The following is a 26,669-nucleotide window of genomic DNA, read 5'->3' on the forward strand; positions in this document are numbered from 1 at the left end:
AGTGTACTAGGTGAGTAGCATGTGTAGACCTGCTGGGTTGGGTAGGCCAGTCTCTAGACATCATGATAGTCCAAATCATGCATTACCCCCTGTAAAGTTTTCATCATTTGTGGTTTAGTGCCCGCTCTAGGGGGTGATGTCTTAAGCTTAGGGTCTAATATACAATTAAAGCCTCCATCCACAATGTGGACAACCCTATGTCATGGACAATCAAATCACGGGTGTTATGATAGAACAGTGGGTTGTACAAGTTCAGTGCATAGGTATTTAGTATGAGCAAGTCACGTCCATCCAACCACCTCCCAATAAGCACAAACCGTATGGCTGCATCAGCTTTAAGATATGTAAGAGTGAATGGGATTCCAGCTTCCACTCATATAATTTTGCCCCTGGCGTATGTAAAGTAGGAGCAATGGAACAGTTGTCCGCACCATTTCCTAGCCAAGCGCGCTGCTCCTGATTCATCCAGATGCGTTTCCTGTAAACATGCTATGGAGACTTTATCAGGCACATGCATCAATGTTGGCTATTGCGATTTTTAAGAAATCGCAATTAAGGAATCGCAAAAGCCTATGCATGTAGAAATCGCTTAAAAAATAGCGATTTCTAAACATTCCTTAATTGCGACTTGCAAATTGCGAGTCGCTTTTAAGGAATTCCTCCCTATTCATTCCTATGGGCCTAGAGGCCCATAGGAATGAATGGGAAGACATTCTCAATTTGCGATTCTCAATTAGAGAATCACAAATTGAAATGCGTTTTCAAGGGTGCCAGGGTGTCAAAAGGACACCCTGTTGCACCCCTGAAATCTGCCTATGAGTACATCTTGCACACACACATGCCCCAAGGGCATGTGGGTGTAAAATGGAATTTTGAAAAATGCACTTTAGTGCATTTTTCAAAGGTTTTGCAAATTACCGTGAAGTTCAACTTCATGGTAATTTGCGCCCCCTAGTAGCGAAATTGCTACTTCAAAGTGGTTCTTGCATTGTATTTAAGGAATCGCAAAATGCTATTCCTTAAATGCAATCGCAATTTGAGAACTTGCAATTAATTGCAAATTCTCGCTCCAGCACCATTCTGGAGCCCAGGATCGCTGCCAGCAGTTCCGCTCTGGTGGGTTCTGTCTGCTCCTGTGCCTCTCCTTCATCGCTGGGACCCGATTTTCTAGTGAGTCTCTAAGTGGGATGTCTTGGCGTGGTGTATTGGGTGATCCTGTTTGTAGTTGTGGTGCGTGCTGTCGTGTCTTTACCCATGAAGTATCACATAGGGGTGGGTGCTAGTAATGAGCGAACCCCGCCTGTGCCTACGGTGGCCCGCCTCCCAGCTTACTCTTACAGAACTGGTATGCCACTCCGTTGTGGGTATCTAGCCCACACTGCGCACGCTGTCAGCCGCCCCCAGTATATTACATTCAGGTCCACCAGCACCACTCTATCCCTATGCATCAATAGACTCCATTACACCAGTCCATGTGCCAGTTCACTTAGGGGCGCAGAACAGCACCTCTGGCCGGGTTTCATAGCAGGCACCCCAGAATCACAGTCATAAAAATCCTCAATTGCCAAAGGGCCCCGGTTCCTAGGCTCTATCATGGGGGCCTAAAGCTGCAGCACATCACAACTCTTCGTGCTCTATTGCACCGTACAGGCCAACTATACCACAGGGCCGGCAGTCTTGTGCATCCAGGGCCGGCAGTATTGTGCATCCAGCAAGCAGCTCCAGTCTAAGCCTGCAGCACGCTCCCTGCATGGGTAGCGGCTAACGAAGGGGTGCATCCATATAATAAATGCCTGTTAACAAGCAGCCCTGTGCCCCGGTGCTCCCTCACATCAATGCAGCTGCTGGGCACAGCAAGTCATGCATATTGTCCCAATAAAGTTCTAACATGGCGTGCAAGGCGAATCCAGTGCCCAGACCTGTGCACATACCTCCCAGGCATTGCTCCTTTGCTTGGCTGAGGCTCCACTCTGCCTCGCACGGCCTCCAATGGAAGGGGGCAGTAGCCCCTATAGGAGTGAAGCCATCGCAACCCACAGCGGCGGCTCCGTCTTCTGGGCCAATCACCATTGCAGGGAGTTGGCCCTGTTCAACAGTGCATGCCCAACGCCTCGTAGCTCGGTCTTAGCATGGGCCCCCAATTGCTCTACTGCCGGAGGGGAACCAACCCCAAAGCACCCCGTAGGCCACGCAGCTACCCGTCCTATATCCCTCTCACAGGTCTCTGAAAATTCCAGTTCTGGATCTTGACGACCTCGCTGCCCGCAGCAACATCCTCCCTTGTGACTTGCACGGGCCTTGCTGCTGTATCTAGCCTTGGCTGCTTCCAGGACTTCACACCGGTCCCACAACAGCCTCCTGGCACTCGTGGCTAACCCCAGAGAACTTCCTCCAGACCTCAATGGAGCCTACAATGTTCAAGCACGCAGTCCGTAAAGTGTCGTGGGGTCTGCACGTCCTGCCTACCCCGCTCTGGGCTAATCATCTCCAGCTCATTCCTAGAACCGCAGAGGGAAATCTCATCAATTACGGTTGACGGTGAGTCCATCGCCTCTGGTACATTAATTATGCCTACTTTCCGAGCAGTAGGTTACAGGATTATACAGAATGATGGAAATGAATTGGCCGCAAGCTCCAGGGCTCACGTCCGGTTAGCCATGTTGCTTGATTACGCCTCCCCTCAAATGGAGATCTTGATAAAGTATCTGTCTGCAGAATGGCTTCTTGGTGGTTCGTTTGGCAGTCAAGGTGTTAGCTTCAGTAATGGATCGCAATTTCCCTGATCAATAAGCAACTTTTTGTTCAAGTTCTCAAGGTTTACCATGTGTTCCTTACGTTGGTTTAGATTTCAAATACTTGTATAAGCATTTTATGTACTGGTGTTTTGGTGTAAATCGAAGGTTACTGATATAGATTATTATTAGTTCAGCTCTGTTTTAACACATCATCGTGTCCTTGCTTGCCTTATCTGATCTAGCTGTTTTCTGTCAGTATGGCTTTTTCGCCACTAGGCTTTTTTAGGTCACTGACACCAAAGGAATAAATATAAAGATGCCAGCAGTAAAACCTAGAGTTTTCATGCAAGGTTTAGGTATCATTATCAGAGGGCGGCTGTTGAAAGATTACAAGTGTGAATCAGCACTTCTTTTGCTCTTCTCATTGGATCTGTATTACCTACTTATCTATAGCAGTCACTGAGTTCTGGTTTGCAACAACAGAAAGCTTCTTCGCCTAACTGTGTTTTAGAATGTTCTGTTCTCTCTCCTCTGCAATTTTCTGCATTTTTACTCCTTAAAGATTTCTCTGATTTCAAGGGTATGAACTCTGTGATTGAATCTATTTTAGCCTTCATAATTTCCTGATGCTGTTACTTGTTGTCTTAGGGATCAGTGTTTAGACTCGTTCTCCTGTGTTGGATTCCACCTGGACATGACTTCCTCAGTTTGGCTGGACCAGAGGGAGAACACCTAAGTGATTCCATATGAGCACCATGCGTGATTGTTTTGCAAGTTAGACCTAAACCTCAACAAGATCTGAAGCTCCTCTAGTGCATTTTCTGATGCACTGGTTTGACATTGTTTTGTACTTTTTTGCGTCACCTCTTCTCTGAGCAAATTAAAGTTGTCTTTGTGCTCATTTATCTCGTCCTGTCTACTTACTCCCTTATCATATGATTGATTTGAGCTTTATTCGACAGAAAATGTCATAAAACTTTTAAATAAAAATACATTATCTTTCTTAAAAGTGGGAATACAAACATGCAGCATTTTCGGTTTGCAAAAACAGGCAGTACAGTAAAGTAATCAATTGAGCCCTTGATGTGATAATACATGCATCATATTCAAATTCTTAAAAAGCAATACAACAGTAACAAATTTACAATTTAGTTGATCAAATAAAATCTACAATAAAACAGAATAAACACAGTCAATACTTCGTCATGATAATGGAACATTAATATACTACGACATTTTTAGGTTTTCCCTTACATAGCAGCAGAGGTTTAGCAGGTAAAGTGCTTGTGCATAAAAGTTAAAATAAGTTTAATATTATGGCGTGTAATTATCACTATTCTATTAGATTGAAACTATACCATTCTTGAGAGAGCTTTCCACCTTATGAGCCATGCTTGTCCCAAGAACTTTGCTACGCAGCATGCAAAAAGCGGCCTAGGGTCAGACCTGAGGATACGCAGTGCTGTGTAATTATCCTGTCTGCCCAGATGCTGGCAAAGCAATTTTTATCCATTTATCCCGTGATTAATTATATGCCAGGCAAGCGAACGTTACATTGGCAATGCTTTCCGTCAGGGCCTTGCAGAATGGGCAGTCTTTTCCATACCCTTATCAATTATCTTAAGTGTCGTCTCTTCAATAGTCTTCTTCAAATTATGATATTTCTCAGTATCATTTGACTGAATTGAGAATTGAGAAATTGAATCATGTAGTAAGATAGCTTTGGACACACAACCATTGACATCAGAAAACACTTTAAACTACATTAAGTCCCTTAAATTATGAAAACCCAAACACAATTGTGGTCAAAAGATGTTCTTGTTAACTGGGTGGATTAATTTAGTCAAGATGACTATCTTAACCCAATACTAAATTAATCCCCTACAATCTAAGATGTTTTTTTCTGAATTAATGGGGTACTCCCCTAGTTTATGTGGCCTGGCATAAAGGGATGGGTGAGCAGTAAAAAAGTCTTGTGATTTGGAAAATATCTTATATAGCTGCCCATCTAGACCTTCAAAAGAGACTCATGGAACTGGATTGGGTCAGTGGCATGGAGAATAGCCTTCTAGAAGCTATGACAGGACAAAGCGGTGAAGGACTTTCAATGTTAAATCAGACACCCAAAATAATGTTAAATACGATAAAGAGTCTTATATAGATACATTCTAATTGATAACACAAGGGTACATTTTTTTTTACATTTCTCGGTTTCACGAGCTAAACCCTCTTTGAGGTAACCTGGGAACTCATCAGGAATTGTCAGAAGTTAGCCCAATCCGGCATAGAAAATGCATCACAGGAAATTTGAATACCGAGTTGGAGCTGAAGTCCCTTGCCCAAATCCAGAGTCAGTTCAATCTGCCCAATTGAGGTACATTTTTCAAATATTTACAACTGAGGAACTGGATGTTCATTATCTTGCACAAGAATGGGTCTATAGGAAGTTCAATGATCCTAGCTGATTCATGTAAAAAGGAACAGATATCCTCAGTATATAAAAGTCTGATTCAGAAAAAAATTCTGTTTAAGGATATTAGAGAGAATGGTTACCGGCTAGATTGGAACTCACATATGCAGAGTTAAGTCAAAGCTATGAGAAAAAGGATAGTTTAATTCAGGAATTGGTGTATCATATATTTCACTATTCAGTTTATATTATATGATGATTATGATTCAGCTAATTATAAAGCCAGCTGGAAATCTGTGGCCCATGTTTATATATTTAGGTGACCTAGTGGCTAGAAACCTTTATGCCAAGAATTGAGATGTTAGCAGACCGCGGGGCTAGCAGAATGGCATAGTATATTGAAAGAACCTGTGAAAAATGGGAAGGAGTTTACTATATACGAGCCGGTGTTTTAATAAAGAGAGAGAGTTTAGGGGCGCTTTCTGAAAGAATTCTTCAGCTATTAGAATTAGGCTCTAGAACCTGATTTGAAGTCGTTGGTGCACATTTTCACCTACCTATGTACTATGTACTTTATAACATCTAATAATTATTGAGGGATAATAATTAGATAGGATGCTATGCAAAGATATGTGAAGAGGTATTTACCTGACAAATTTGCAAACGTGATTTTGAGGAGCATTTGACAATCGAAGGTTTTAGTGTTGTCTTAAATTATATTCTTTTAAATATTTATATACCTGTATTTCATTGTCCCAAGAAAATGTGTCCATATAAACAACCACGTGTAAAGGAACAGTATTTTACAATCTAAGGCATTCTTTTGGCTTGAGGACTAAAATTATTTTTCTCAGAACTTTGAATATTTTATGCCAGGCATGTTCTATGGACCTTATTCACAAAGATTTTGCAGCAACTTACTCTTGCAGTTCACCTGCATTTTAAGAGTAAGCCAGGAGTACTCTTGGCTTATTCTTACAATTCATGAGTAAGCAAGGAGAGGTTGGGAGAGATGTTTCCCGGCAGGCAGTGCGTTGGGTTCTCCTGTTATGGCAGCACAGCGTTTGTGCCCTACAGAGCAAGCAAATCAGGAGGAGGTAGCAGGCAGCGTTCGCAGAGTTTGATGCCTGGGTGGGCTGATAGGAGAGAGAACTATTATATCTATTGGAGACACTTTCCCAGACCAATCGTATCCTCAGGTTCGAACCGATGATCAAAGGCGTCCACCTCTCTACAACCCCAAGTCTGGATTCCGGAATACGCAGACTTTAGGATGGTCAATCAGGGGAAGGGAAAGATAGGGACAGCGGGGAGGGAGACCTGTGGATACAAAAGAGGATAAAGTAATACTCTTTTAGAACAATGAGGAAACTATAATAAATCCCTCTAGCAATATATGTACCCACCACTGTAACTACCTGTAAAGAAAGAAAATGCACTTTAATTAACAGAGGAGGTTAGCAGGTGATCTCAGCTCTTTACACCGTATACTGTAGGAACGAAACATAAGGAAAACAAATGCTATGATCACTGAAAGAGCTAAATACCCCTGTATGTATGAGATGTAGATATCTCTAATTCTCTACACCTACCCTCTGTATCAGTGAAGGTGATGCTTTCAAAAGGACCACCTACTACTGACCACCCCTGTTAAAGCAAAACACAAAGCGTAGCCAAATAGCGAACTAAAGTATGTTGTAGAAATGTTCATAGCATCATGAAGCAAGCAATAACGTTTTTTGCCAACATGGATATGTTATGATACCTCCCTTAGAATGAGAACAATGTATCTCATCAAGAGAATCGAAGAAATGTGGTTGAATCCATTTCTTCAATAAGCAAGATAAAGTTTTACCACAATAAGTAATATTTAAATCAATAGTTTACAGAGCTGACTTCACTCTCTGTTTGAATTTAATCGGAGGATTAAATGAAGCAAGAATCACTCCCCTGCAAGAGTCACTGCAATGGACTCGCCAACAGGGAAGTAAGAAGTATTGCCCAAAAAGGAGATTGGCTTAGTAAACAATGAGCAAAGGATTATGCAGATTAGAAGGTCCTGCTATTCTGAGGACTCGCCAACACAGGGAAAATACAGGTATGAGCCAATTCAATTATAACAGCAGAGAGAGCTTGTAACTTTTAGCTCCATGAGCTAAATGCAGGGAAAGGAAAGCGGTGCCCAAGGCGCCCTTACCCGACAAGGAAATCCTTAAGACCGCTGAGAAATACGGGCACCAACCACCAGGAATCCACCAAAATAATCGGCAGCTTCTCCTGCCGGTTCTCCTACTTTTCAGGGTTGTGGGACAGCGCGCACAATGGTAGTTCTGTGTAGTAACATGAATTCTTATCTTGTTGGAATTTCCATGTAGAATGTGTTGGCATCATTTAGAATGTGTATAAATGTTGAAACTTTAGAATGTACGGGCACTCTGCCCAGGATCATCCTAAGAGCTGCCAGCACCCTTTTTCCTCCTGTGTACATTAATCTTGAATAAAGAAGATTTTTCGTAAATCAAGACTTGGGATCTCACTACAATTTTGGCGACGGGCTGGGGCACAGTTTCTTCACGTGTGGAGTGGTTACCAAGTTTAATCGCATCGGAGACCACTTTAGAACAAGGAAAAGAGAAAGACAAGCATTTGCAATGCAATAGGTCTCGCATTAGGAAAGTGTGAGCTATTGGCATTGTAAATTACACATTTTTTTAATATGTGTTGGCTTTGAAAATATATAAATTAATAGCATTGTTATTCACAAAGCCAATGTGGTGGTTTTCTTGAGTGATGTGGTGGTCTCCCCGACTGATGTGGTGTGTCCCCGACTGATGTGGTGGTGTCCCCGAGTGATGTGGTGGTGTCCCCGAGTGATGTGGTGGTGTCCCCGAGTGATGTGGTGGTGTCCCCGAGTGATGTGCTGTGTCCCCGAGTGATGTGATGGTGCCCCTGAGTGATGTGGTGGTGCCCCTGAGTGTTGGAGGGTGGAGTTGGAGGGTGGAGTTGGAGGGTGGGGTTGGAGGGTGGAGTTGGAAGGTGGGGTTGGAGGGTGGAGTTGAAGGGTGGAGTTGGAGGGTGGGGTTGGAGGGTGGAGTTGGAGGGTGGAGTTGGAGGGTGGAGTTGGAGGGTGGAATTGGAGGGTGGAGTTGGAGTTGGAGTTGGAGGGTGGAGTTGGTGGGTGGAATTGGAAATGGAGGGTGGAGTTGGAGGGTGTAGTTGGAGGGTGAAGTTGGAGTTGGAGGGTGGAGTTGGAGGGTGAAATTGGAGGGTGGAGATGGAGTGGAGTAGGAGGGTGGAGTTGGAGGGTGTATTTATTTATTTCATTTTATACAACTTGTTGAGCGCGCGAATACCCATGGGTGTCTTGGCGCTTGACAGAAGATCAAGTAAGTTCAGGTTAAGAGCATGAGCTGGATCTATTGATTAAATAGCCATGTTTCTAGATGTTTCCTAAAGGATATTAGTGGAGGCATGCTCTTTAAATGAGAGGGAAGGGTGTTCCACAATTTGGCCGTGGCTACAGCAAAGGATCTATCTCCCCAAGTAGCTTTCTTGGTTTTGACTACCTTCAGAAGATTGGCATTTGCAGATCTGAGTGTACGGAGTGGTCGGTAGAGACAAAGGGAGTCCTTTAGGAAAGATGGACCTATTTCGTGAATACTTTTGAAAGCTATACAAAGGGCCTTGAATTTAATTCTTTGCCTCACAGGCAACCAGTGGAGTTTACGAATACTGTTGGAGATGGGTTTGAACTTAGGTATCCCTGTAACAAGTCTAGCAGCCACATTCTGGACCTGCTGGAGTTTGTTAACTACTTGTTCTTGAGCATTGAGCATCAGAGCGTTGCAGTAGTCAACTCGGGACATTAGTAGGGCTGAAATCAAGGTGTTTATAGTGTTCGGGGGAAGGTAAGGTTGTAATTTTTTGATCATTTTCAAGGTAAAAAATGAAGCAGAAACTATCGCGTTGGCTTGGTGAATGTAAGAGAGTTTATTATCAAAAATCACGCCTAGGTTTCTGACCTTGATAACCGGGTTGGGTGGGGGCCCAAGATCTTGGGGCCACCAGATGGAAGACCAGCCCGTGGTAAGCTTCCCGAACATCATGACTTCGGTTTTATCCGAGTTAAGCTTTAAACAGTTCGAATTCATTCAGCTACTAATAGCAAGCATTCCCTTTTGGAAGTTGGTAGCAACCTCCAATCCGTTGTTATTAATTGCCAGGACAAGCTGCGTATCGTCTGCGTAAGATGTTACTGCTAGACGATGGGCTTTAATGATCCTCGCTAAGTCCGCCACATAAATGTTAAAAAGTGGAGGGTGGAGTTGGAGGGTGTAGTTGGAGGGTAGAGTTGGAGTTGGAGGGTGGAGTTGGAGTTGGAGGGTGGAGTTGGAGTTGGAGGGTGGAGTTGGAGTTGGAGGGTGGAGTTGGAGGGTGAAGTTGGAGGGTGGAGTTGGAGGGTGGAGTAGGAGTTGGAGGGTGGAGTTGGAGGGTGGAGGGTGGAGTTGGAGATGGAGGATTGAGTTGAAGTTGGAGGGTGGAGTTGGAGTTGGAGGGTGGAGCTGGAGGGTGGAGTTAGAGTTGGAGGGTGGAGTTGGATTTGAAGGGTGGAGTTGGAGTTGGAGGGTGGAGTTGGAGTTGGAGTGTGGAGTTGGAGTTGGAGGGTGGAGTTGGAGGGTGGAGTTTGAGTTGGAGGGTGGAGTTGAAGTTGGAGGGTGGAGTTTGAGTTGGAGGGTGGAGTTGGAGTTGGAGAGTGGAGTTGGAGGGTGGAGTTTGAGTTGGAGAGTGGAGTTGGAGGGTGGAGTTGGAGTTGGAGAGTGGAGTTGGAGGGTGGAGGGTGGAGTTGGAGTTGGAGGCTGGAGTTGGAGGGTGGAGTTGCAGTTGGAGGGTGGAGTTGGAGTTGGAGGGTGGAGTTGGAGTTGGAGGGTGGAGTTGGAGGGTGGATTTGGAGTTGGAGTTGGAGGGTGGAGTTGGAGTTGGAGGGTGGAGTTGGAGGGTGGAGTTGGAGTTGGAGGGTGGAGTTGGAGGGTAGAGTTGGAGTTGGGGGTGGAGTTGGAGGGTGGAGTTGGAGGGTGGAGGTGGAGTTGGAGGGTGGAGTTGCAGTTGGAGGGTGGAGTTGGAGGGTGGAGTTGGAGTTGTAGGGTGGAGTTTGAGGGTTGAGTTGGAGTTGGAGGGTGGAGTTGGAGGGTGGAGTTGGAGGGTGGAGTTGGAGTTGGAGGGTGGAGTTGGAGGGTGGAGTTGGAGGGTGGAGTTGGAGGGAGGAGTTGGAGGTTGGAGGGTGGAGTTAGAGTTGGAGGGTGAAGTGGGAGGGTGGAGTTGGAGGATGGAGTTGGAGGGTGGACTTGGAGGGTGGAGTTGGACTTGGAGGGTGGAGTTGTAGATGGTGGGTGGAGTTGGAGTTGGAGGGTGGAGTTGGAGGGTGGAGTTGGAGTTGGAGGGTGGAGTTGGAGTTGGAGGGTGGAGTTGGAGGGTGGAGTTGGAAGTTGGAGGGTGGAGTTGAAGTTGGAGGGTGGAGTTAGAGGGTGGAATGGATTTGGAGGGTGGAGTTGGAAGGTGGAGTTGGAGTTGGAGGGTGGAGTTGGAGTTGGAGGGTAGAGTAAAAACGAGTGGAACAGAGGGCAGAAAGGCACAAAAACGAGTGGGACAGAGGGCAGAGAGTACAAAAACGAGTGGAACAGAGGGCAGAAGGGCACAAAAACGAGTGGGATAGAGGGCAGAAGGGCACAAAAACGAGTGGAACAGAGGGCAGACAGGCGCAAAAATGAGTGGGACAGAAGGCAGAAGGGCACAAAAACAAGTGGAACAGAGGGCAGAAAGGCACAAAAAATGAGTGTCACAGAGGGCAGATGGGCACAAAAACGAGTGGAGCTGAGGGCACAAAGGCACAAAAACGAGTGGAACAGAGGGCAGAAAGGCACAAAAACAAGTGGGACAGAGGGCAGAAAGGCGACAGAGGGCAGAAAGGCACAAAAACGAGTGGGACAGAGGGCAGAAGGGCACAAAAACGAGTGGAACTGAGGGCAGAAAGGCACAAAAACGAGTAGCACAGATGGCAGACGGGCCCAAAAATTAATGGCACAGAGGCAAAATACAGAATACAGAAATATAGGGGCAGTTAAGAACAGAAGGCAGAACGGGCAGAGAGGCACGGGGGCAGCGAGGGGAACAGAAGGGAAAACTGCACAGAGACACGGGCAGCGAGGGGTACAGAAGGAAAGAAAAAGGGGCACGGACCATGTACAGGCAGGGGGGAAGACAGACAACAGCAGTCACAGACACAACAATGAAAATACAGGCAATACAATAAATTTGCAAACTGCCCTTAAAACACTTATTGTGGTGCTGTATGTGTGAAAATGCACCATCTTTTCACTTTTTAAAGTAAACGTTTTGAGTGCCATTTGGCGCCACAGACACACGCGGTTTGGTTCCTGGCGCACATAGCCATGATTGCAGCGCACAGAGACCCTCCACTGCCGCACACAGAGGAAAAAAATTAGAGGGAACATTGGTTGGGAGGACCGCATCTCCTTATATGCAGATGACGTGCTACTATATATGACATCCCCCAAACGATCCATTTTGGTGCTCCTAAATATTTGTGAACTTTATGGCCGGGTGTCCGGCTACACCATTATTTGGTCCAAATCGATCATATTCATACTTCATGGCCCACCACCGCAACTCCCTAGAGATTGTAACCTACAGATCGCAAAGGGAGCCTTTAAATACTTAGGTATTTATGTGACACCTAGACCCGCTGAATTCATTTAAAAAAATCTTATACCCCCCCTGGAACATCTAAAACGTGATACGACATAAAGGCACACCTTACCATTGATACTGCTTGGAAAAGCAGCCCTTTTTAAAATGATGGCATTCCCACGGTTTTTATATGCCTTAGAAAACACCCTGTTTCCTGTACCACCAAGCTACTTTAAAGCAATAGCTGCAGAGGTCTCCAGTTTACTATGGGGAAACAAACCAGCACGCATTGCACAGGATAAGTTAGTCAGAGGACGGTATGATAGAGGAATAGCTCTCCCAAACATACAACTATACCATTGGGCAGCATAGTTAAAAATAATCAATCAATGGATACACACCCCGCAAACAGACCCTGCGTTTCAAGCGGACAGACACGGGTTAGGAGAAGAAGGCGTTATGACGGCACTATATACCAAAAAACGATCCACCTCACTAATTGGACCAACAGCACACACAGTCAGTACAAGGTACACGGCATATACCAAGTTGGGCGGGCAGGGGGTTATCACCCAACTCACTCCACTCTGGGACACACAACAGCTTGGGCGACTCAGAGTCAGCAAAGGGTTCCATAAATGGGACGCAATAGGCATCTCTACGGTGGGAGACTTATGGATCAAGGGCGAGATGGCCACATTCGAGCACCTGAAGGAACAATACAAACTGGCACTCTCTGAAATATTCGGATACATGCAGGTCAGACATGCACTACAGGTAGTTATACCACCCGGCACCGCAGTACCGGAGGTTTCTCCCCTAGAGGATAGGTTATTGACTGATTATATGCACAACAAGGCCACCTCCCTCACCTACCGTAAACTAGTTAACAACTTACCTGACCCAATGGAAGCACTAAGACAAAAATGGTCCTTGGACGTGGGGGATCTCGACGATACAGATTGGCAAACATCATGTCGTCCCCACGCCAAGTAGCAATACCTTCAAGATTAAGATTAGTGCAACTCAAGATACTACATCACACGTACTACACCAGAATCAACCCTCCACAAAATAGGGACTGCTCTACATCCGTTCTGCCTGAGGAAATGTGGGGAGGAAGGCATGTTCTACCACACCATATGGCAATGTCCAAAGATTGTACCATACTGGGTAGCAGTACTGAGAACTATATCACAAGCAGAGGAAGTATCAGTTGTATCAGAACCCAAAAGATGCTTATTAAACATATGGGAACCCAATGATATTACCCATCCAGCGCAGGATTGGGCAACACTGGGGATAATGCTCACCAAGCATAATATAGCTAGATTGTGGGGTTCAAGAAATTCACCAACGCTCAAGGACTGGTGCAAAGACGTGGATGGAGCCATGGTGGCAGAGAAGGCAACATATGTTAGCCGAGGATGACCCCAAAAATGGGGGAAAGTCTAGGGAGCATGGAATAAATTTAGGGGATATATCTGTGATCCACCCAGGTTACAGACAGATGAGATTTCAGACTGAGAGGGATGGGGATGGAACAGGAAATATGGATTATCAGTTAAGATAGTTCTTGTACTATATGTAATGATGACATGCAAAATGTCAATGGAATTTGTACCAACCAACAGCAATAAGTTTTTAATTTGTGTGACTTTATTATGCTCTGAACTTAATAAAAAGTTTTTTTTTTTTAAAGTAGCTCACCCATTAAATTTCAAGACAAAAAATTGGTTGCCATAATCTACTAATGTAAGTGAAAAGATATGAGTAAGTTGATCAAGAGCACAGTTAAACAACGTCTCATTGAAAGCAAATAAGGCGGTTGCAACACTGGTAATTATTAAAGGGCATGTGCGCCTGTGTGTATGAATGGAACCTTTGAAATAGTTTCTGGACAATCTATTCAGTCAGGCAAGACGTGACGTGGTTTAGAATTAAAATCTTCTGAAAGAACAAATAAGAGCTCTCTGGAGCAGGAAGTCAGCTAACGAGGTAGATGTATGTGGAAAATCAATTCTATAATTAAACGACACACTTTGTTAACACGAAGGCAGGGGAATCCAATCCTTATGATTTGAAGAAAATGAGTTAAAATGTATAGCAAATTGTTTTTCTTCAGTTAACGTGATTAAAACAAGTGGTAAGGATAAATCAGGCTAATCACAACTATCAACACTTCATATCAGTGGTTCCTATAATACATGTGATGGGTGTAATGACAAAACAGAAAGAGGTTGTGTTTCCCTTACTTAGGTACAACACATTTGGTGTCTATCAACCTCTAACTGAAGCAGAGCCTTGTGGCATGCAGGAATAAAAACGACAACACACCTGGTCATGGTCATTCATTTTCTTGTCATGACTGGATGGACAAGGACAAAGAGGCAATTTAGTTTGCAGTGCTAAATATCTTGACTAGAAGAGAGTGGTTTGCTGGTGCAGTGTAAAATAACATAAATACATATATCATATTCAAGAGCGGAAAGCCTACCATTAGTACTGCAAAATTTGTTGTGTGATTGCAAATACATCTCAAAAATCCGTCATCAACAGAAACCTTTTCACATCCTCTTGTGTCCCAGTCTCCTTGGCTATAATTCCAAAATACACATGCAAAATCATGCAGGGAGAAACGTGAATTGTCCTGGAAAACATAAAGAGATTATTAGAAGTTACAGAGGAAAATTCTTAAACATTAATATATATTTTAGCAGGCCTTAAATAAAACGTATGACACAAACATGGAGAATTTATATGAGTGGAAAATCTCGAACAAGGCCTTTCCCTTCAGACTGCACAAGAGAGATGAGAGATTTTTATGAAAGAAAGAGAAGCTCACTTGGTGTATTAATTCTCCAGAAATGCCTATTATTAACTGCACAGAAGGTTGCATTGAGTCGTTTTTAGATGGGTTAATTCACTTTCCATGTACCTAATTAATTGTGCCGAGACAGCAGAAATACTTGGGATATGTGTTAGGGGTGCTACATAACCACTTGTAGTATGCACTCTCATATTAGTTAGTGTTATTGATGAAATTAGATGGTAGAAGAAATGTGAACTAATTAATGTACCTTTGTGATATTAACATGATTCAATGTGAGTTTAATAAATGATTTATAGAATTTTACAGGCACATGCATCAACCAAAAAAAAGCCTCGCAAAAATTGTGAATCACAAAAAAAGGCTCTTTGCGAACGCAATCCAACCCTTTTCAATGCAGGAACCCATAGAGCGAAAAACAACCTCTTGCGCAAAAATAAGGAATCGCAAAATTTGCGAGAACCAATAGTGCGAATCCTAATTAGCGATTACCTCACCCACGCCCGCAAATAGCGATTAGCTATTAAAGAATCGCAATCCAATGCAGGTAAAATCGCAAATAGCGATTTGCATGAAAATCGCATTTTTGCAAGTGCAGAATAAGGGGAATCACAATCAGGTGGTAAAGAAAAAAACACACAGGTGCAACCACTCAGAAACCTATTTAAACAGACTCAGAAGGGCCCTGAAGCCTTTCACAATAGCTGCACTCTATGTGATGGCGAGGAGGATGAGGATCCATGCAGCAGCCCAGCGCAGAAGGAGAATGCAAGAGCAGATTTTCTGAGTGTGCATCACATTGCTGGGACAAACAGAAGAAGAAATCTACGATAAGTACAGGCTGAACTTATATATCAACAACCTTCTAACCCTTCAATCATACCCCATACACCACCTTTATGATCCTTTACCTTCTATCTTGTTGCCAACCTGGCCCAACATCAACACGTAATAGCAGAATTGGAACCCCTAATGCAGCGCCAGATCCGTAGGACCCATGCTATCCCCACACAAGTACAGGTCCAATGTTGCCTGAACCTACTTGCCTCAGGCAGTTTCCAGGGGGTAGTAGCTGTAGCTGGAGGGGTATCACAAAGCTCCCTCTCACGTTTCTTAAAAACCTTCCTTGACGCCATGATGACAAGAATCCACACCCACATCATCTTCCCCACAACCCAACAGGATTTGAACAAGACAAAACTGGACTTCTACCAGGTAGCACAGTTCCCTCATGTGATCGGCTGCATATATTGTACGCATGTTCCTATCTGTCCCCCAGCAGTGAATAAATACATCTTCAGGAACAGGAAATCTTAGCACTCAATCAATGTGCAAGTAGTGTGCAATGCAAAACATATAATAACTGACATTGTGGCGCAATTCCCTGGAAGCACCCATGACTCGTATATATTCCGTCACAGTGGCATCCACGCGCGTCTGCTCAGGAGTGAATTTGGCGAAGGACATCTACTTGGTTCACACATATACGCATTCCCTAAATAAAGCTAATGAATGTCAATGCATAACTGTGGCTAACCTTTTGCTTTCCACCCTGTAGGTGACAGCGCATACACCGTGGGTAACTACATATTGGCGCCATACCTCAACCCAGCCACACCACATGAGCAGAGGTACAATGCAGCACAAATCAGCACACGGAATGTGATTGAATGCATGTTTGGACTACTGAAAAGCAGCTTTCGCATTCTACACAAAACTGGTGGAGCGTTGCAGTACCGTCCAGCGACCTGCTGGCGGACCGTGGCTGCATGTGCCATGTTGCACAACATTGCCATCAGAAGAGGTATACACATTGATGTGCCCGACAGTGAGTCTGAGGAGGACAACCAACCACCTGCACAACTCCGACAAGCGCATGGCGAAAACTCAGCAGAAGGGAAAAGGAGACGTGCAGACATCACACAACAATTTTTCTGAGGTAGGTAATAATGAGACCTGCCATCTAAATGTCGAACAGAATTTCTTTTATTAACATGAGCCCATGTAGTAATGTATAGCTACACAGAGACTATTGCTAAATAGAACTGTGATTGCATAGTAGAATAATGGACAATGAACAGTTCCACGCCCTGGATATCAATCTCTAAAATGGTTACCCCACCATGGCTAAACAAAGGTGGACATGTCTGGCTAGCCCTTTCTGCCACGCACACCCAAACGCCTTTCTCCTGCATTGGCTACATCACCCTGATGTGCAACTGAAGGTGTCATGCTGCATGAACTGCGCCTCCTGGCAGTGGTCACTGGCACCAACAGGCTGCTAAGACTGGATGCCTCCTCACTCCCCTCCTCCCCTTTTAAGTTTCTGCCACAAACAGATCTGTTCCGCGGCAGTGGTCACTTCCCCACAAAAATGGCCCATATCAATTTGCATGGCCACGGAGCTCCGTGCCAGCAGCGCAGTGGTGTTGCAGAGCTTGTTGTAGGATCTTGTGTAGGCGGCCATGCGAAACATGCCCTGGCGATGCCTTCTCCTCTTTGTACTTTGGCCCGTAAGCATCGCCCTGGTGAGCTACTTCAGGCATGAGTTGGTCTGCCTATTCCCCTCCACGACTGATGTAGTTAGTTCACGCGCACTGTCTGTCATGAGACTGATTTCGGTGTCAATTTCGAAATTTGTAGCTGACATGTACCCATGTGTCTTGCTTGCAGGTGCTGCACACGCAACATCTGGGACTCAACACCCCCAAATACATTTGGAGCCTTGTCTTCCTGAGCAGCAATGCCGGCCCTTGAACTGCGCCTCCGTCCTCGTTGGACCTGTGCCTGTGGTGTAGGTGTTGTGATGAACGAGGCTAGCTGGTCGCTGGACTGGGTGCAGGTGCCAGCTCCGATTCCATGGGCTGCAGTAAAGGGACTTGAGCCCTGCGTTTGGTGGCTGCGGGGTGTGTGCTTGCTGTGGCAACTGGAATCTCCACATCAGTCTCAGCAGGAGTCTCAGAGATGTGTAGGCACTCACTGTCCTCCGAGTCTACCTCAGCTGCATCTGTGATGTGAAACAGTGCAATGTTAATTTGTGTTAATCTTTATGTAGTGTTACATTAAGCATACTTGGCGCACTTAAATCACTGATTGCAATCACTGACTGCCATGCAGTGTCAGTGTGTTTTACTTGCCATTGTTGTGCTGGAATACCCACTTATCTGACATGCCTACAACTCCCAGAATGCATTGGGTGTATGAGGGGAAATGTGGACTAGAGTCTGACCTGTACACTGGAGTTGGCATGGGGGTATGTGCACAATTGGACAGTACTTAGGGATGTATGGTTGCATGCATCTTACCTTGTGTGGTACTAGCCACGCCGGATGTGTCCAGCTGGGTCACTCCTACCACTGCCTCAGGTTGAATTATCGCCTCCACCAGGTCCTCCAGGGCCGTGTTTTCAGGTTCTGTAGATGGGCCCCCTCCTGTGCTTCTTGCCTCCTTCAGCCTTTCTGCGATACGCTCCTTGGCACGGCTACACAGGTCATACCACTTATTTCTGAGGTCATCTATGCCGCGGTCTGACACACCCACAGCATTTACCTTGCTCTTTATGCGCAGCCATATCCTGCGTTTTTCTGCCTCTGGTACTTTGAGTGAAAGTTTTCCAAAGAGCTTGTCATGGCTCTTGGACACCTCCTCAATGAGGTTTTCAAGTTCTCTTTCACTAAATGTCAGTTTCCTCTTTCTGGGCGTGGCACTCTCCCCTGATGTTGGCTTTTCCATTCTGGTGCACACGAAGTTACAGCAAGCAGGCTTGGGTGATGTTCAGCTCAGCTCCAGCACACTGCTTCCTCCTCTCACTTTCTCTGGGCACTGAATGAAGCATGGGCTGGATGACTTCCTGGTTGTGATGTTATCAGCATGCTTCCAATGCGACACGCAATTTGCGATTTCGCTATTTGCGACATTGCTATTTGCGATTTCGCAAAAAGTGAAATTGAAAATGGTGTTTTTGGGAATTTGCAAGTCTCTTTGGGCAAATCGCTATTCACATTTGTGATTTTTTAGCAAATCGGTAAATTTGCATGGATGGGATCATGCATTACGGATAGCGATTTCTACATTGTGATTACTTAATATTCGCAATTTAGGAATCGTTATTTCTGATTTTGATGCATGTACCTGTTTGTTATTACATATAAATGGTGTAACATATTTACATAGGGTTTATTAGTGATGTGGCAATCTGACACCTTAAATTAATTTTGAATGTTTATTATGCTAGTGATGTAGTTTGAATAATCTAATTAATGTAGTTTAGTAAAGGTACCTATTGAAAATACTGACCGAGAATCATAACTAACATGATGCATTTATTATTTTAGCTTATGTTGTAGGCCTGATTTTAGAACACATTTATTGGATGTTTATGTTTCAGAATTGATGCTCAGATTCCAATGTGAGTTTCGTAGAAATGTTACATCCTTTCGTGCTTTACACAGCAGGTGGGCAAACGCTTAGTTAGTGACGAGTAAGGTCATTGTTTCATTAGATAGTTCAGGTATGAAGAAGCTACAGTTGGCATAGTCTGGCGAACATTATGTGGAAGGAGGTGTGTTCACATGGGGGAAGGAGAGGGGACCAAGGACGAACTGTTGCAAAGGAGTGTACATGGAGAAGGCCATGGAAGCAACCAATGTCATGGAAAAAATCCGTCGTTGAGGCTATTGTGGAAAACGTTTGAGAAAAGCATTATTGGACATCTGTTAAATGAGATTTGGTATATGAGGCTTTGTAGCGAGGAATAAGCAGACCATTCAATTTTTGCCTTTAAGATAACAAGTAACTGCGTGCTAAATTGTTTTTTTCCTGTTAGTGGATTATGCTGCTTGACCCATTTGATGGTGGAGTGACTTCTAAGGAAGGCTCTGACCACTGACACATTTTCTTAACCTTTGATCTAAATTCTAAAATAGGGATGCCACTTTAGAGTAAGAGTAGGGTTAGATAGGACGAAAAGCTTTTCTCCAACAAACTACTGTTGCCGGGAAATCTCAAGTTTTGCTTTCTGATTACCAATGTAGTAATTATATAGCTTGTTGGCCTTTTCTTGCCCTATAGAGTGATTTTTTTTCTACAGATTTGGATTCCTGCTGTTTCCTCTGTATTTTTATGCCCTTATGTTGAGATTCATGTATGTCCACCTATTTTTGAATTTGTAATAGATTTTGACTAACCTTCATTTGGGTGTCAACCTGGATTATTGTGTTGGCATACTGTTTACACTGTACATTAAATTTGTGGAATTTTCTTGTTCCCCTTTAGACTTTCATGCTGCAAAAAGGACCATTGAGTGTTCATCATCAGGGAAATCCTGAATAAATGGGCCCAGACCCTTTCACGCCGAATAAAGATTAGGCAGTTAAAGATATAAAAAACGCACTATCCTTGCATTGGCAAAACTGACTTGTTTGCCACCAAAGCCCAAAAACTGTTCATTTCTATGATTTAAGTTCTACAAGATGATGTGATTGATGTCAGACTTTGAATTTCTGTGGTATTTCTTAATTTATTTGGTAGTTATGTAGAGTGCTCAAACGATAGTCGCTGCCTTCAGAGCTTTGTGAAGGCGGAGATGATTTCTTAATCTGTCCTTGCTGATCAGATGTGGAGACAAAATAGTTTACTTGAAGGGTGCCTAAGCAATTGTCACCAATAGCATAAAAATTACCCTCTGCTCCCTGTTAGGAGAGGTTAACTTGGTGTTACCCACTGATCTCTCCTTCAATGTTTATATGTTTTTTATACTATTTACACAAATGTATATGGCTTTCCGTGTCAATCTCACTATTAAACGGTAGTGTCATTTCAATCTAGTAAATACAAATAAAGGCTACTGGAATCAAATCATACAACTATGAAAAGAGTTCAGGATATCGTGGCAAAAGATACCAAGACATGAGAATACCCAAGAAAGCAGCAAGTTAATCTATGAAATAACAATCATTCAAACAGGCTGATAGACAGTATAGGGAAAGGTGGGGGTTCCTAAGAGAATGTGCCTTTCAAATTAGTTCAAGGATGAGTTAAAGTAATGTAAAAAAAAAATACATGCACATATAAAATATAAAATTAATAAAGAATAATACATAGATTTATAGTCACATACATTAGGTGGAGATGGGGGTGGGACGAGAGGGTGGCTAGGTTTAACTATCGGGTTTCTACGAGGCAGGCCTCTTCCTCTGGCGGTTCCAACATGCTTTATGCCTGATAGTTATGGGAGGGTTCCTATGGGGGAAGTAAAGGGATGGGCTCAGGGTGGGGAGCAGTGGGAGAAAATAAAAAAATCAGTCATCATTTTACTTATCATCATGGTCCTTTTTTAAAATAGAGAATCAGAAATCCTCGGGTCCTGGTAAACTGGTGTACCTTAAGACAAACGGCCGGGATGGATAGCAATTTACGATTCGTAACTTAGAATGTAAATGGCCTAAGATCTAAAAATCGACAGAGACTGGTAATGAGGTATTTGGAAGAATCCAAAGCCCATGTAATCATTATACAAGAGACCCAACTAAAGGCGATTGAGATTCAGGGGCTATATTTAAAACAAAGATGGATAGGGAGCTATGCTGCCTCAGATCAGTCAGAATATACTAAGGGAGTCGCAATAATAACCAGGAAAGGGTCAGGAGTTGAGATGCTTTCATCTAAAACTGATAGTTCAGGCAGATGGGTCATGGTCACTCTTAGATGTTTGGGTTCCGAATTTATATGTGCTGGTTTCTACGATCCAAACGTGGATGACTCTTAGTACATAGTAGACTTATGTTAGCCGGGGCAACAGCCTCTATAATAATAGAGGTGTAGTGTAGTTCCTATTATCCCAATAGGCTCTGCGCATTGGAATAATACCTTCAATAGTATAGGACTAGACCAGACGTTAACTAGGTCTTCTATTGTCGATATTAGACTTAAAGTTTTGGGTTTGCCAGCTAGCTCAGAGTTCACTAGAAACTTTCTCGAATAGGCAAGGAGGAGTTGAACCTCCCTGGATAGACAAGAAGGGATTTAGTTTCTGACAACCATAGAACATGACAACTTTGCTCTCCCCTAATCAAGAGTGTATCTCTAGAGTCGTGTGAAAACAAAAGACAACTTATTTTACTCAGTCAGTACGTGCATTCTTAGTCTCACCAGATTGTAGAGAAAAGGAAGAGACGGGCGTGTTCAATAAAGGATGTTATTTATTGATCAGTCTCTTTTCTCATACAAGAGAAATGGATCGATATTATCGCAATACTTATGGTTAAGTAAAGTGCATATAATAAAAGCAGAAGTATAAAATAATACTCTAAAAACATCTATATGGTTTCTAAGCCATATAGTGGTTTAAAATGGATAAAATAGATACATACATATATACATTTGACTAATCGTACTCAACTGGTGCTTCTAACTACGCCTACCCCAGTGTACCTGACCTAAGCCTAATACGTGGGCGGGGATAGAAAGTTAGCAGTTTTAAGTTAAGTTTGTTTTGCCAAGTGACTGACTCAAGAATTCTCTACAAGGGGTTATTCAGTTCTGTACCTGAGATCTAGGATGGTTGAGGGATGGTATCTCTCGTCTTTGGTCTCGATATTCCAGGCTGCCTGCAAGGGCTGCTTGGAAGCGCCGGAGCTGGATTTCTCGGCAGGAGAAAGCAGCGTCTCGTTCTCAGCGCGTCAGGAAGGCGGGGCTGCGCCAGCGGGGTCTGATCTGCTCTTCGCTTCGGCAAGTCTGGCGGCTCCGATCTCGTCACCACCACGTGTGTTTGCTTAAGGCAATGTCGGTAATATTTATACCTTTAAGGTGCCGAGATTGACGTAAGGATGGACATAGATACGTCAATAAGGATGTCATACGAACTGGTCGTTAGCACATTCTTTTGCTGAAGTTCTCGGTGAAATCAAAACAATGGCCGCAGGGTTTTTCCCAGGTTGTCATAGGTTTGATTTGTTTTGAGAACTCCGTATGCCTTATCAGGGGCTGGAGGAATATTGCTTGCTTAATTAGATGGCAAGCGTTATGACCTAATCAGATAACGCGTTCCTGTGCCGTAGTGTGGCTTAATCAGATAACGGTTTCTGCATCATGGGATGGCTGCTAGTTAACTTGTTAACCAGAACAGGGTCAGGAATAGGGGGATCGATACAGAACCTATAGGAATACATCACACCCACTCCACGCTAACTATGGCCATATTTACGAATCTAGGCATAGTAAAACATACTGTAGAGCATCGTGTATACCTTACCACCCCAAAATACATAAAATGTATTTCGAAATCATGTAATATACCGAAAAAATAGTCACATGTACTATATGCACTCAAGCTATAGCATAATGCAAAAGTAAACACGCATATGTATACATTATTACTAATTCGAATATGAGAATTACACATGAAATGGCTCTTAATACAGAAAAAAGGTTCGAGACCACTTCATCACAAAATAAGAATAATTATGAACATACCAGCGGGCAGCTAATGTCTATAAAGTTTCTAAAAAATAGAAATTTAGTTCTTTAAGAATATTTTTTACTTTAAGCAGAAGATAAGTGTCCCGAAAAATCGTAAAAATATTCTGGGGCTGCTGAAAAATTTGCTGTCCGTGAACTGGAGGGAAAATTGTTCATACTACTTTATCTTTAAAGTAGAAGGTCAAATTCAGAGTGTTGGGAACGCCATGTGTTAGCTTGCTCAAAGTTGCTATTTTTGTTCTGGTGAGAACATCATATCATTGAGACTGTCGAAAAAGCTGTCAACAGCTTCCTGTGAAAGTTCCACTAACTCGGGAAAAGATGTAACCATGCATTCGTGTGCATGATTGTCTTCATTGACGTTTTGATTATTATTGCTGACAGAAGGTCGTACCTGATCGATGCTGCTTTCATCTTGAACTTCACTACCCCTCAATCGTAGCGGTGAAGTCTCCACGAATGCCGTCATCAGGATTGGCAGCCGTTGAGGGCAGCACAAAGCATGAGTCGTAACTGGACCCAACAATGTTTCTGCATCCATTGGCGCATCTGATTATAGCGTCAGACAGGTGTCCAACACGCATTCTTCTCCGCACAGCAAGCACCTTAATACAGGTAAAACACATCAATGCCACATTGGTCGAAATGAAAGAAACCAAGTCATGTTTAGGTCTCTAAGCCGGGAAAGTCCCAGGATTTTTGATATCCGGTCCCGGTATCCAATGGCTCGGATTGTTTCTTCCCTTGTCGCAGGAGTTATGTCTGTGACATGGTTTGCCATAACGAAATATAAGGACCAAGAATAGGATTCCTGCAACAAGTCCTAAAATGAGGGGAAGTCCGCCAAAAATCGAATGGAAAAATACCCAGTATGGCTTTGAATGGTGTTAATGCCATTGAAAATACTGTCTTAAATACATTTGAGACTCCACTGGTATCAGAAATATTTAAGATTTCATTCAGGATTTCCGTGAAATGTATGGGGGAATTGGTTGATAGTAATGAGTGAATCTCTGCAGTCGTCCTTGCGACTAGGAGATCATACGTTTCTTTTGATGACGTTAGCCTGGTCGGCGTCTGAAGAAGCACTGTTTTCATTCTGCTTAAAGTATCTATTCGTATAGAAGTAATTTTCAAGTTAGGCCATGCCCTTGCCTCCCTGTCTGGAAAGGAGCTGGGGAACAATAAGCGTCCACAGCACATGACCTTCGCAGTCGTAGTTATGAGATAAGGAATCCCGGGCAGAAGACTACAACATCTGCGATCCACAATTAGAATGTAACTCCCATTATAGAGTCTTTTAAAGAATGGTTCTATCTCTGTTGCAGGTGCGCCTAGCTGGTGACATGAAAGGTTGTTTGAGTTCCCTTCACAGGCTCCATGCAAACTAATTCCATTACACAGAAGTGTACCGCTTAGTGACATTGCACAATTATTGCCACTAAGAAACACTTTCTGTCCTTTATTACTGACACATGCATGTGAATAGGGCAAGTTCCATGTTGACTTAATGTACCCTTTTCCCAATTTTTCGTACATGCCAGCCTGTATATATTTTTGGCAGTATTGAAACCTGAAAGTAGATATTGGAATATTAATTATCCCATGTATTATCCATTCGATGACAGGTCGTTCTGACATTGTCAATGGTAATCTCTCGAGTTTCTCAATGCTCAGGATTGTATAATCAGCACCCTTCTGTGCCATACTGATTCGTATATCAGTAAGGTTAAAGATATTGAATAGTGACGTTGTGTTAATTAAACGCCAAGGCACATAGCCTGAACGCAGATTTTGTAACGTCCAGCCAAGCTGTATAATAGAGCGCAATTGAGACTGACCGTGTTGTAATAACAGTAAGTCTTGCGATATTATGTCGATTGCTGAAGACACAATGCTGTCCAATGAAAAGATTCCGGAGGACAGAGTCATTAACCCATTGTCCACTACAGAAAGTGATTTTTCCAAATGAATACGGTCAATTTCCCGTATACTTTCTGCTGTCTCAATTTGAGTTATCTTCCAGGCCTCATTGTAAGCTGCATATATGGAGGCTGCTATGAAGCGTTTTTGACGCTGTTTGCGTGGTCCCATAATGAAATCACGCAAGTCAGCACCATCAGTAAGTAAAGTTAGGTGTTGCTTAATTTCTGTCAGTGTGGAAGTTTGTAGCCATTGGAGGCATAGTTTGCCCACACTGTAGGTGGTAATGATCCCTGGGTGTTGTCTTTGGGAATATCTAGGGTCTGGCCTGTTCAATTTTAACCCCTGCATTTTGTTCAGGAATCTGTCTTGACAGTTATTAGTATCTGTGGGCCAGATCAACCATTCTTTCCAATCAGGATGTGTTCTGTTTTGGTTTAATACATAGTTTACGTCTATCTCTTCATCTGTAGAGCTATTGCTGTTTATAGTCGGCTTAGGAATAGACGGTTTATTTAAGTCTTTAATTTTGGCTAGGCCAAGGCAGGTAGTTTGTTGAACAGTGTCATTCAAAAATATAATTTGTTCTGGGATCATGCAGGCTCTAAATAATGATTCTATACCTTGTACTTGCCATTCTTTTGTACCCCAAATACTTTTTACTTCAACATTTTTGTCCCAATAATCAAAACCAAATGTATTCATTTGTTCAAAAAATGAGTCTGAATATATCAATTTAGTACTTGTAAGCATGGTCTTTGTACCTGTCTTATTTGACAATTTGAAATAAAATGTTTCAGCATTACATGTGTTGAACCCTGAAAAATATGAATATTTGTCATAAAAAGTTCTTGAGCTACCTTTTGGAGGGGTTGCACAATGTTCCCATTGATTATAATTTAAAACATTTCTAGGTTGTGCCGATTTATGTAAAAAATGGTTACCATAGTGGTTGTAACAGTACTTACTATCATAATTAGACGAACCCTGCAAATAATCATGTTTGGTAAATTTAGCAGACATCACTAGGTCAGACATCATTTCATTTATACTTTCAAAGTCCCAATCATCAGCAAATGAGCTTGGTTTTACAAAGTCACTCAACGAGATCTTGATTTGGTGTGGATACTTCAGGATTTCAATCGGACCATAAATTTCATAGTCAGTGTTGTCCCATGCTACCCCACCCGGTATAGGATTGGCTGTGAAGTTGACTGAAGAAAGTTCTCTTTTCTCGACATGTGAAGACATGTGTGGCTTGAGGATCAAGTTGATTTTCTGGCTTGCTGTGTCCATTTTAGCATATTTTCCCTCAATGAAGCGTCCCAAGCATAGTATCATGATGAGCCAAAGTATGAGGATAAATGCACCAAAGGCCACCCAAAATTCAATCCATGGAGAAATCAGATAGGTTTCTTTCAGTTGTTTCAAAAGTTCCTTGGCTTTATCTTTAAAAGTTTTTGTTGATGGCTGTGTCTTTGATTCACCGAGGTCTTCAGAGGAATCATCGAAGTTTATGAAGTAGCCGGATGCCGTTCTGTCAATTGTTCCAATTGCTTCAGGATTACTGTTTCTTGCATATTCGTTT

At 43.2% G+C, this 26,669-nt stretch overlaps 1 protein-coding gene across 3 annotated transcripts in view; it reads right to left on the bottom strand.

The window, feature by feature from the left end:
• The window catches only part of ADGRG7 (adhesion G protein-coupled receptor G7), a 1,657,602-nt gene that overhangs the window by 378,904 nt on the left and 1,252,029 nt on the right, over nt 1–26,669 (bottom strand). For all 3 annotated transcript variants that reach the window (XM_078657782.1, XM_078657780.1, XM_078657781.1), the window contains exon 10: nt 14,348–14,500. In XM_078657782.1, coding sequence (XP_078513908.1) covers nt 14,348–14,500 — 153 coding nt within the window. The remainder of the gene's footprint in view (nt 1–14,347; nt 14,501–26,669) is intronic.

Source organism: Lissotriton helveticus, chromosome 8 (genome assembly GCF_964261635.1).
Source record: "Lissotriton helveticus chromosome 8, aLisHel1.1, whole genome shotgun sequence".
NCBI lineage: Eukaryota > Metazoa > Chordata > Amphibia > Caudata > Salamandridae > Lissotriton > Lissotriton helveticus.